Source organism: Globicephala melas, chromosome 5 (assembly GCF_963455315.2).
Source record: "Globicephala melas chromosome 5, mGloMel1.2, whole genome shotgun sequence".
In the NCBI taxonomy this organism is placed as follows: domain Eukaryota; kingdom Metazoa; phylum Chordata; class Mammalia; order Artiodactyla; family Delphinidae; genus Globicephala; species Globicephala melas.
The window spans coordinates 64,790,946-64,803,262 of record NC_083318.1 but is presented as its reverse complement, the minus strand read 5'-3'; the positions used below and the strand labels follow the sequence as shown (position 1 = coordinate 64,803,262).

The 12,317-nt window shown below is 40.8% G+C and overlaps 1 protein-coding gene across 1 annotated transcript in view; it reads right to left on the bottom strand.

Annotated features, from left to right (window-relative positions):
• The window catches only part of NSUN7 (NOP2/Sun RNA methyltransferase family member 7), a 62,985-nt gene that overhangs the window by 40,794 nt on the left and 9,874 nt on the right, over window positions 1-12,317 (bottom strand). Inside the window, exons 3-4 of the mRNA XM_030881122.2 lie at window positions 7,216-7,274; window positions 6,385-6,515 (exon numbers count right to left, since the gene is read on the bottom strand). Of these exons, the coding sequence (XP_030736982.1) occupies window positions 6,385-6,515; window positions 7,216-7,274 (190 nt within the window). The remainder of the gene's footprint in view (window positions 1-6,384; window positions 6,516-7,215; window positions 7,275-12,317) is intronic.

Here is a 12,317-nt window from a genome sequence, read left to right as displayed (position 1 = left end):
CATCTCCTGCTACAATTTGTGTTATGGCAGAGAGTTGCTTAATTATCTTTTTATCAGCATCCCTGTTATACATGTAGCCAGAGCTTTGTTTCTGTATGTTAAATTGTAGTTATATAATTCCTAAGCTTAAATCTTAAATGAACCCATTAGCTACAGGCCAGAATCCAAACTCTTTATCATGACACACAAGGATATTAATAATTTAACCTGAACCAACTCTTCCTTTCTCAATTCTCACCACTCACATCCATAAATCTACCTCTAGTCACACACTGAGCTATTTACCACTCTTGCTTACATGCCACATCCATTCCCCTCTTTCTCTACTTTGCTGTTCCTCTCTCTCTCCAGCCAGTATGGTTTGGACTCTGCAATCAGATTACCTGGGTTCAGATTCTGGTTCCACTAATTACTAGCTATGTGACTTTAGACAAGTTACTTCGCTTCTCTAAGCTCTAGGAATTAAGAAGTAGTATCTAACTTATAGAATGGTTGCAAAGATAATTTTGAATGTATTTAAAGTTAAGTTATTCAAGAAATGATAATGATTAATATGCTTATTCTTTTTTTTTTTTTTTCCGGCTGTGTCATGTCTTAGTTGAGGCACACGGGATCTGCATTAAGGTATGCGGGATCTTTCGTTGAGGCACGGCTTCTCTCTAGTTGTGGCGTGCGGGTTTTCTCTTCTCTAGTTGTGGCGTGTGAGCTCCAGAGCGTGTGCGCTCTTTAGTTGTGGCACGCGGGCTTAGTTGCCCCGCGGCATGTGGGATCTTAATTCCCCGACCAGGGATCGAACCCGTGTCCCCTGCAGTGGAAGGCGGATTCTTTACCACTGGACCACCAGGAAAGTCCAATATGCTCATTCTTTTATTACTAGTATTAATCAAGTACTGTTATCAGACCTGAGCTATAAAGATTAAAAGATAGTTTCTACCCTTAAGTAATTTACAATTAGGTGGTAAAACAGACATATAAACAAATAATTATAGCTCAACATGGTTAATGTTATAAGATACATAGATAAAGAAGAGAGTAAATGTATTGGAAGAAGAACAAAATCAGCCTAAAGGGACTTCCAAGAGGAGAAACCTGAACTATTAAAGGAGGAGCAAGAATTTTCCAGACCACAAGAAGAGAAAAGACATACAGACAGAGGGCAGAGTACCGTAAAAAATGGAGATGTTAAACAGCAAAGCATATTTACAGAGCAATGTTTCCATTTAGAGCAGAAACCTACAGGTTTCTATTCTAAGCACCACTTCCCTTCTGGGAATAGAAACTTCCCCTCTTACGAAAAATGTTCTTCTCCTCCCTCTGTTCATATAATTTTCTTGGGAGGTGTTCCTAACTGACTCTGTCTCCTTGACCACAGTTGATTGGGAGAGGGTGAGCACTTCACCCAAACCAGAGTCAAGTGAATTTTTGTGTGTAGCAACCGAGAGTCAAGCCAGTCTTTCTAGTTTTCGTGCTGTGTACGATATAAAGCTCCTGAGTAGTCAGCAGCCAAGTTTCCCATTCTATGAACAGAAGAAAAGATCCAAGAATGAAGGTAAAGCACACAAAGAGGCAGAGACTAGAGTCGAAGAGAGCCCTGGTGATACTTGAGCCACAGGATTTAGTTAGTAGAAGCATAGCCACATCAATGTCTTTCCTGCAAGTCTCATTGTTCAATTCTTCCGTGTGATACCTTATAGTAAAATTTCTCTTTTGTCTAATCTAGTTTGAGTTGGAGTCCTGTGTGTTGTCAAAAAAGAATCCTACCTAATACAAAAAAGGTTTTACTCCGTTTTGGCTTCAAATTTTCAGAAATTTTATCTAACAATGAACAAAATATTTCAAGTTTTTTTTGTTGTTGTTAGTTTGTTTTGCTTTTTGTTTTTGTTTTGTTTTGTTTTGGCCACACCACATGGCTTGTGGAATCTTAGTTCCCTGACCAGGGACTAAACCCAGGCCCTCCGCAGTGAAAGTGCCAAGTCCTAACCACTGGACTGCCAAGGAATTCCCAAAATATCTCAAGTTTTGGAGTGCCATTAGTAATGCCTAACACAAAAGAAATATGGTTCTCTTTAAATATAAATTGAATATTTTCTTAATGCCAAAGGATAATCTTCAGTGAACTGTTTGAATTTCCCATACAAATATAAAATCAGACATCATACTGACAACTGTTTCAGAATATTCACTAAGTAAGTGAAATGGGCTAAGAGTTTCCAAAGGGGTGGAGAGAATATGAGAGACAAAAACCCATGAACAAGTGTTTAGGAAGCATTTCAGCAAATGAGAAACCCTGGAGTATTATGTGAATGAGAAAACTGAGGAATAGAAGAAAAGGGATATATCCAAGCAAAAGTGATTTATCCCAAAAATCCATGGATGGTTTTAACATTCATAAATCATTCAATGTGAATTACCTTACCACATTAATAGAATAAAGGAGAAAAAGGGCTTCCCTGGTGCCGCAGTGGTTTAGAGTCCACCTGCCGATGCAGGGGACGTGGGTTCGTGCCCCAGTACAGGAGGATCCCGCGTGCCACAGAGCAGCTGGGCCCATGGGCCATGGCCGCTGGGCCTGCGCGTCCAGAGCCTGTGCTCCGCAACAGGAGAGGCCACAGCGGTGAGAGGCCCGCGTACCACCCCCCCCAAAAAAAGGAGAAAAAAATGATCATTTCAGTTGTTCATCCCAAAACTCTGATCTCTGTTTTCTTACTTTAGTAAGACTACAGTTTTCCTCTTGAGATCCTCCTTCCTGCACTGCAGTTGGAAAGTACCTGTAGGTATATAGCCAGGACTATTCTAGGGCTCACCTCATTTGTCTTCATTCTCTCAAGGATCAAAATTCTGTGCTGCTTTTTGTCTAATGTCCAAAATATTTGCCTCATATATTTTGTCCATCTAGTTGTTTACAGGAGGAATATAGCTTGATCCTAGATACTCTGTCATGACTATATAATCACTTTTTTAAAATATCACTTTACCTGCCATATGGAACAGATTGTGAAAAAGTAAGAGTTACAGGCAGGGAAGGAGGACTACTATTGCAGTAGTCCAAGTGACCCATTATAGTGGCTTGGATTTGAACAGCAGGAGTGGAAATAGAAACAAGTAGACACATTCAGCATGTTTTCCAATTGGAGTTACAGAACTTGATGTATTAGGTGTGGTATGGGCACCGGGGAGGGGAGGAAAGAGGAATCAAGGATGATATCTAAGAAGCTGGTGGTGCCTTAATTGTAATGGGGAAGGTTTCAGGACAGTTTTGGGTGGTTTGGGAGGATGGACCACTAAGTCTTTCTTCTCCTGCCTCTCTACTCTTTCACTGCCCATTCCCCAATTCTGCCTCACCAAAGCCCAACAAATTATTTGGCAGAATCAGATTCTTGGGCTAGTGTAAGGCAGGGGGGGAGTAAGAAAGGAAGAAGCTGTGGTCTCCTTTTATTTAACCCAGTCACATAGTATTTAAAATATAGTTGAATTTTGTACAAGGAATGAGTTCTTAAAGAACTCATTGCATATGTCAAAAATGATAATAGGTGTCATCTTGGATTATATCTCTAAGGCTATGAACAAATGAAGAAAAAGATACAAGTTGGACTAGTAAGAACCTACTGTATAAAAAAATAAATAAAAGAAAAATTTTAAAAAAATATACAAGTTGGTAGAGTGATAAAACACAAGGATCTCTGGAAGAGACAATAACAACAAAGATCAAACAATTTTCATAAGGAGGAAATAATTCTCATTCAATTTCTTGCTAAATAATTACTTCTATCACCTCTTAGTCTTAATCTTCTTGGTAGAAGCATAACTAAAGTATACTTCAAGCTTACAATGATTCTATTTCCCTGGGGACAACAGTGCCCAGCCCCAAGCCACAGATGATCTACAGATGTTGGCCTCTACCATTCTGTCTCAGTTCAGAATTCTGCTCCATTGGCTATGGGGGATTGGCCCAGGGGAATGCACCTGACCTTCATGGAGCCAATCAAATTCCCAGGGGAGGGATTATAATTTAGAATTGGGGTTAGAGACAATAAGTTAGTCTAAGTGAAGAAACTAACATACAACTGTAACAAGTAAGCTCAAGACGTGGAGTGCAATAGTAGGGTTTTCTCCATGTAGACTAGAGAAGCAGAGAAGGCAGATCTGCAGAGGAAAAGAATGAAGCAGATATTGAGAGAAGCAGAGTTAAAAAGATAAAGAGACAAAGCAGCAGAGATAAAGGTCCTAACATCTTTCCAGCTCCTGCTTTCATCCTCTTCCTGATTCTCTGAGTTGCATGAGACATTCCAATACCTTTATAAGAACATTTTCCATTTTGCTCAGCCTAACTGAAGATGGCTTCTATTACTTGAAAGCTGAGACTCTTGATTAAAACCCTTAGTGTTATCTTTATACATGTATTTTCTCAGCATGATTTTTATCATTATACATGGATTTTTTTCAGTGTTATCTTTATATAAGTATACTGCACTACTGTTCTCTGCAATTCAATCACTAAATACACGCATTTCTCCTATAGCATATTATGAATTGAGTATAGCATGAATTGGGTATGAAATAACTTATTAATGTGGGAATAAGATCTGCATTATATTAAGCTCTATTGGTTTGGGTAGGGGGAAAAACTGCACTGACAGCTTCTCGCCCTGACAAGAATGCAACCAGATGTGTGTCAAGGCAGGAGGTAGCATGGTATGCATTATGGGGAAAGAGAAAACTCTGGAGAATCAGGAACCTAAGACAGTAATATCTTCTGGTTCCTCTGGCCTCCTGAGCCATGACCTTTGCTTGTCCTATTTCCTGCCTGGCTTGCTAACATTCTCAGCTAAAAATCTGCTGCTCATGAAACCACAGTCTGGTCTTTCTTACTTGGTTGGAGCCCTGTGGCTTTCCTAACCTCAGCTCTCATTATGCTCACTGAGACTAAGTTGAGACTTCCATGAACATCTCCTGAGTCCTGACCAACTCAAACAGAAACTGACAGCAGCTCAGGAAAGCTGAAACTCAGAGCCTGTCCCAGAGCATACTGCCCCACCAACTTTTCTCTGATGTATCTGCGTCCATCGTGGGTGCCCATCCTCAGAGGCAGGTTGCCCGGTACTGGTATGGGTGAAGTAGTTGTCCAGAAACCTGTGCAGTAATCAGGGGCAAGATCCTTACTTACCTAACACAGAGGGTACATACATCTGATTGCTTTTGCTTTTCTCCATCTCCAAATTTCTCATGGCTACAAATGACATGAGATATGACTATGTCATATCTTTCATCTTCTAGAGTACTTTAGCCACCACTCACTATCTTAAGTGGAAGGAGTAGTAGCATATAAATGCTTAAATCCTGGGCTCTAGAGTCAGCATTCCTGAATGTGTATTCTGGCTACTCCCCTTTCTAGCTCTATGGCATTAGGCAGGATCCTTTAACATGTCTGTGCCTCAGTTTTCCCATGTGTAAAAATACAGGTTGGTAACAATATCAACCTCAAAGAGTTGTTATGTAAAGAGCTTCTTATAACAATGATTTATACATATTAAGTGTTCAATAAAGGTAAGTTATTACTATAACTCCATTATGTGAGTCCTCTGGTCTCAACCTTCAATACTGTAAGTGAAACTGCTTGAGTTTCCCATAATAATATAACATGACATATGACAACTGTTGCAGATTATTCACCTGGTAAAAATCTTCCTACAAGATTGCTGTTGTTGCTATATTGTGCTTTCTATTAAGGTTCAACGATGTAATAACAAAAGCCCTAACAACAGTAGCATTTAACACTGATTGACTATCTACTAAGTGCCTGACTCTAAGCTCAGCATTTTATATAGTTTATTTACTTCTTCCAACCACCTTTTTAGGTAGATGCTATTATTATCCCCATACTAGGTTTCTGTTGATATTTAGGATAAAAGGAAAACAAATTTAAAACATGTTAGTTTTGTTCTTAACTACTAACATGAAGTTGTAGATTTTTTTTTTCAACTTGGAGGAGTGATAGGTTCTTATCTACTGTTGGAATTTTCTTGTTTGATACATGTTAGATTTTTTTTAAAGAGCTATAAACAAAGCCAGGTAAACAAATAATAGCAGTTTCAAATGAAGTGTAACTTAAGTACGTGCTAAAAATTGTCAGGAATTTTTCATCATTTTCCAAATACTTACAAGTTGGATCTTACAATTCAAGCTTTGAAAAACAACTTGAATTTAAGCAGAATATTTACCCTGTTCAAGATTTGTTTGTAAAGGAACTCAAGAAACTTATGAACTTTTATATTTTTTCTCTATAAAATTTTAACAGTTATCTACACATTATATTGTATACAATTTCACCAGTGAAAATACCAATAATGATTTCATATAAAACACTGTTTTCACCTTTACAATTACCTGTTAAGAAGGTTCTCTACTTCTAGAACTTCCGCTACAGACTCTTCATTATCAGAAATGAGACGAGCTTGAAATTTTCTATCTTGGAAATCATACAGCATCACAATGATAAGACTGTTCAAATGATCTGGCTACCAAGGGGAAACACACATACAGAAAAGCATACAAACAATATCTAATAGCAATATTTTCCATTCCATTGTTTTTCATAAGAGAGCAGTCATAAAAATATGACTATTTATACATAGTCTGGTTGAATTGGGAGATAGAAGAGGACTGCAAAGGGACTTCCCTGGTAGCACAGTGGTTAAGAATCCACCTGCCAATGCAGGGGACACAGGTTGAACCTTGGTCTGGGAAGACCCCACATGCCGCGGAGCAACTAAGCCCGTGCACAACTACTAAAGCACGCACTCCTAGAGCCCGTGCTCCACAACAAGAGAAGCCACCGCAATGAGAAGCCCACGCACCACAACAAAGAGTAGCCCCCGCTTGCTGCAACTACAGTGCCCGTGCACAGCAACAAAGACCCAACGCAGCCAAAAATAAATAAATACATACATACATACATAAAAGAAAAAAAGAAAAGGACTGCAAACTAGAAAAAAAATCCAATAAAAAATAAACCTTTCAAAAAGGACAATTTTTGGCAGATTCATCAAAATGAAAGGAGTAGGATCTATATTAGAAGCCCTAGAAGTATGAGAGTTAAGGACGTGTTCTGAAGAAGTCTCAGCATTAAACAAACTAGTTATTTAAATCTGAAAGCTTTTTAGTAGTTTCTAATTAACAACCACGAGACAAGTAATTATGTAAAAGTTATACACTTACTATTATGGTGCTTGGGAAGATATAGCTGTCTATTAACATAGTTTCCAAAATATCTTGAACTACAAGACAAGGAAAATGTCTGTTACTGAAAACTCCAAAGCTGAAAATGAAAATTTTGGAATCAAAATACACTTTGGACAATGCTATAAAATACTTTTACTTTCATATCTAAAACATACCTAATTCTTGATAAAGATTCAAATTACAATGACATGATGAAATATTTGTAATCTTTATGAATCCTGGACCCCTGTGACTCAGGCTCCACACGGAATCACAGTCAAAGGAGCGTTATCTGAATAGCTGAAGTAGTAATAAAGGAATTCCAACCTTTAATTTATATCCCTTGAAAAACGTTAAAGAGGATCTAATTTATAATGTCTTATCCTCTTTATGTTGGATATTGTTGGATTCAATTTGCTAATATTTTATTATACAGGGCACATGAGTCTCCTTTCGTTATAACTACTTAACTATATATATATATATATATATCTCATATTACAAATGCTTTAATAAACATAGATTTTTGTTCTATGTTTATGTTCATGAAGGATATTTGTCTATAATTTTTTTTCATAATATCTTTGTCAATGTTGGTATCAGGATTTAAACTCTGGAAGAGTTTGTGTTAAATTGGTGTTATTTCTTACTTAAATATTTGGTAGAACTCACTAGTGACGACACTGATAAGATGACATTTAATCTAAGTCCCAAATGACAAGGAGTTAGCCATGTAAAGATCCGGAAGAAGAGAGCATTCCAGGCAGAGGGATAATTGCAGAGGTACTAAATGAAAACACATGAACACATTTTAAAACCTCCACAGGGCACACGAGTGTTCTTCTGTTATAACTACTTAAGTATATATATCATATAACAAATGCTTTAATCAGTTAACAGGGAGCTAAGACAGCTTCAATTCATTCAACATTTATGGAACATCTCCTATATACACAATACACACTGAATTTCAGTTTTTATCTGGGGGATGGGAAAACTAAAAAGAACTGACAAACTTGGGAGCACAGACTCCAGTTTTCATAGGAAATCTTTCAGGTATCATTACCCATATTTTAGCCACCAATTGTGGCTGTATTGTACAAGGCAATATCCCCATTTCACTTACAAGGAAAATGAAGTTTACAGTTTCACACCCTTAGTACTCACAAACCAATTCCTATCTACTTCACAGTTTCTCAGCATGAGTCCCAATTTTTGTCACAGAAAATATACTTGTCATAAGAATGAAGGACTTCTGGGCTTCCCTGGTGGCGCAGTGGTTGAGAGTCCGCCTGCCAATGCAGGGGACACAGGTTCGTGCCCCCGTCCGGGAGGATCCCACATGCCGCAGAGCGGCTGGGCCCGTGAGCCATGGCCGCTGGGCCTGTGCGTCCGGAGCCTGTGCTCCGCAATGGGAGAGGCCACAACAGTGAGAGGCCCGCATACCGCAAAAAAAAAAAAAAAGAATGAAGGACTTCTAAGATAGCACACCTGCATAGGCTATAGAACTTTGAGCAATGGAGTTGCTGGACTCCTAAAAATAGGAGCAGTAGAATGAAGGAAAAGAAGACAGAACATGATTTTGCCAACACTGCATTTTTTTCCTAGGGCTCCTGTCAAAACTGACAATCTCTGGGCTGTCTCTAATATTGTGCAGAATGCATTGCCTTTATATATCTATAGTTTACAGAACATTCTCACATAGCAATATCAACATTAATTATGTATGCTCTAGATAGTGCTTTCTATGTGCTAGACACTGTTCTAAATGCCTTCCATATATTAATTCATTTAACCCTCACAACCCTATGAATTAGGTACCATTATTATCCCATTTTATAAAGTAGGAAATGAGGCACTGACTGGTTACGTAATATTTTCATAGTCACACAGCAAGAGTCAGATCAGGGACTCAAACCCAGGCAGTCTGGCACCCAAGTGCACGCTCCTCACCACATTATGCTGCCTATCCTCTACTCACTCTTACAACAAACCATACTGGCTAAATAAAACATACTGCTAATGACCGATGTGGGTTATCAGGACTTATCTGAAGATAGCAAACCTCACCTATCCTAGTTCAGCACAATAGCTCCAATTATCCCTAGTGCCCCACTAATTAAAGCCTCTTCTCTTTAGTCTGCTGAAGGGAACTCTTAATCCTCATTCCTCATGTTTCCAATGCAGAAGGCCTTCCCTAGAGAAACACCCTTGGACTCTCTCCCTACCCCTTACTTATCACTCCATGTGAAAAGAAAATTGAATTTATTTAATTAGTGAATTTGGAAGAATGAACAGGGGCATATATCACTCCCTCCCCCTTCCAGTCTTTGTCTGCCAGTGTTTCTGCAGGAGGTGGGCATGCATTCCAGACTGCTCTTTGCCACACGCCTTGCATGAGTTGGGTGGAGGGATCTGCAATTCTTCAGCTGTGTCTGGATTAGACGGGAAGTTCTAATTCAGGAATAAAGTATTTGCAAGCCTGCTTGACTGAAGATCTAAAGCCATGTCCCCGGACATCTTTTTTTTTTTTCCTCTCCGTGGGTTCCAAACTCAAGTGTACAAGGAAGAGTGCTATTTATTGGATCCCTAAAACTCACACAGTCTGTCTGATCATCCCTCCCATTCTGGAAGAAAGATGGAAGATATTTCTTCTTTTGACTCTCGCCTAGGTTCTCCTTCTCTATTTTTACTGTGTCCATAGAGTTTCCTTTAAATGATCCACTTTATATAATTCACTTCTAGAACTTTCATTTCAAGGATGCCAAGGCTGAGGGGGATCAAGAAGGTGGAGTAGGAAGATGTGGAGCTCACCTCTCCCCCAAAAGAGTTCAAAATTACTTCTACATGTGGAACAATTTTCAGGGAAAACTAACTGGAAACTGGCAGAAGAACAAAGGCAGCAAGAAACAGCTCCACGTAACCAGGCAGAGACAGAAAAAAAAAAAAAAGCATCAGGTTGGGAACTGAGCCCCCAGGAGTGACCTCTGTAAGGAAGAGAAGGTCCACACAGGTGGACCCTCGCCCTGGGGAGTAAGCAGGTCGAACCACAATCTGGGCATCCCAGTCCTGGAGTCCAGCGTAGAGGAGACAGGCCCCCTTGTCTGCTGAGAAATCCACTGGGACAGACAGAGGGCTGGAGAAGCCTAGGCTCTACACGTGAGGAGTGACCACATGCTGGCTTGCTGAGAACCAGGGCAAAGAGAGCCTTGCACTGGCAACTGCCACCTTGCCCCACTTCCCAATCCAAAGGGACGAACACCCTGGCCCCATTCACTCCACACCACAGCCGGGCATGAAATCTGGGCAGAGACTCAGTGTAGCTGCATAGAGACAGACGGGGCACCTGGGCTGTGATCCGGGTGGAGCCACAGCGGCCACTGTCAGCATGCATGTGAGGTAGCGCCACAGGAGCCTGCAGTGGCTAAGTGCTGAATCTTGGGCATATAGGCCCTAGGAGAGAACTCAATCTAGCTACCGCAGAGATAGCTGGGAGGTCCTGGGGCATGGTGTGGATGGAATGGTGACAACCACTGTCAGCAAGCTCAGGAGTAGCAGTGGTTAGTCTCCTAGCAAGAATACCCCAGTGTGCCCACACCACACCGCAGCTTAGCACTAGATATGGGGCAGACAGGTCCTGGGAGTCTGCCACAGAGGCAGCCCAGACCTCAGGCAGCAGCGCAGCCACCTCAATTCCTGCAGCCACAACACCCCGACCCTCAGCCCCAGCCTACTCCACACCATAGCCTTTAACTAGATCTGAGACAAAACAGAGAAAGGGACACAACCCTGGGCTGCTTCTGAGTGGAACTATGGATGCCTACACAGGCAGCACACAGGTGCTCTGTGACCATGTGGGCGTCACTTGCTTCAGAAATCACCTCCTTTGGGGCACAGCATGTACTCAAGGCCAATGGAGTCCGACTGAACCCAACCCTCAAGCCTTCCACCCCAACAGCTGGGGAGCAGACCCTGCCCCTGACAGGGCAGTGACAGCCACGGAGCAGAGAGAAAGCCCTGCCTCACATCCAGTACAGGCTCTGGACACCAGAATACCAGCCACACTCCCATCAAGGGGATAATGTCCAGCATACCCTGAGGAAAGATGCGACTGAAGTCCATACCAAAACCAGCCACTGTGCCAAAAACACTGGACACACACAATCTATGCAGGGACACTCCCACATAAAAACACCCTTCAAGACCACCGTAGATAACTGTTCCTCCTAAATTCATAGAGACAGAGAAAGTTAAGTAAAACAAAAAGGCAGAGGAACTACTCCCAATTAAAAGAACAAGAGAAATCCCCTGAAAGAACAGATAATAAAACAGAGCTCACGGGCTTCCCTGGTGGCAGTGGTTGAGAATCTGCCTGCTAATGCAGGGGACACGGGTTCGAGCCCTGGCCTGGGAGGATCTCACATGCCACGGAGCAACTAGGCCTGTGAGCCACAACTACTGAGCCTGCGCGTCTGGAGCCTGTGCTCCGCAACAAGAGAGGCCGCAATAGTGAGAGGCCCGCGCATCGCGATGAAAAGTGGACCCCGCTTGCCACAACTAGAGAAAGCCCTCGCACAGAAACGAAGACCCAACACAGCAAAAATAAATTAATTAATAAACTCCTACCCCCAACATCTTCTAAAAAAAAAAAAAAGAGCTCACTAGTTTACTAGACCCTGAGTTCAAAAAGGAGATAATAAAAATTCTAACTGATTTAAGAAAGAGTATCGATAGAAATGCACATCACTGTAATGAGGAACTAGAAGCTATAAAGATGAACCAATCAAAAATAGACAATTCAATTGCTGAGATTAAAAACCAATCTAGAAGCAATGAAGAGCAGACTAAATGCCACAGAAGAATGAATAAGTGACCTGGAAGATAGCAAAATGGAAATCACTAAATCAGAAGAGCAGACAGAAAGACAATGAAAAAAAAAATGATATCAACATACGAGATTTATGAGATAATACAAAACGTGCCAACGGATGCCCAATAGGTGTTCCAGAAGGGAAAGAGAAAGAGAATTGAAAGTGTAATTGAAGAAATTATGGCTGAAAACTTCCCAAACCTAAACAAGGAAACAGATCTCAGGTACA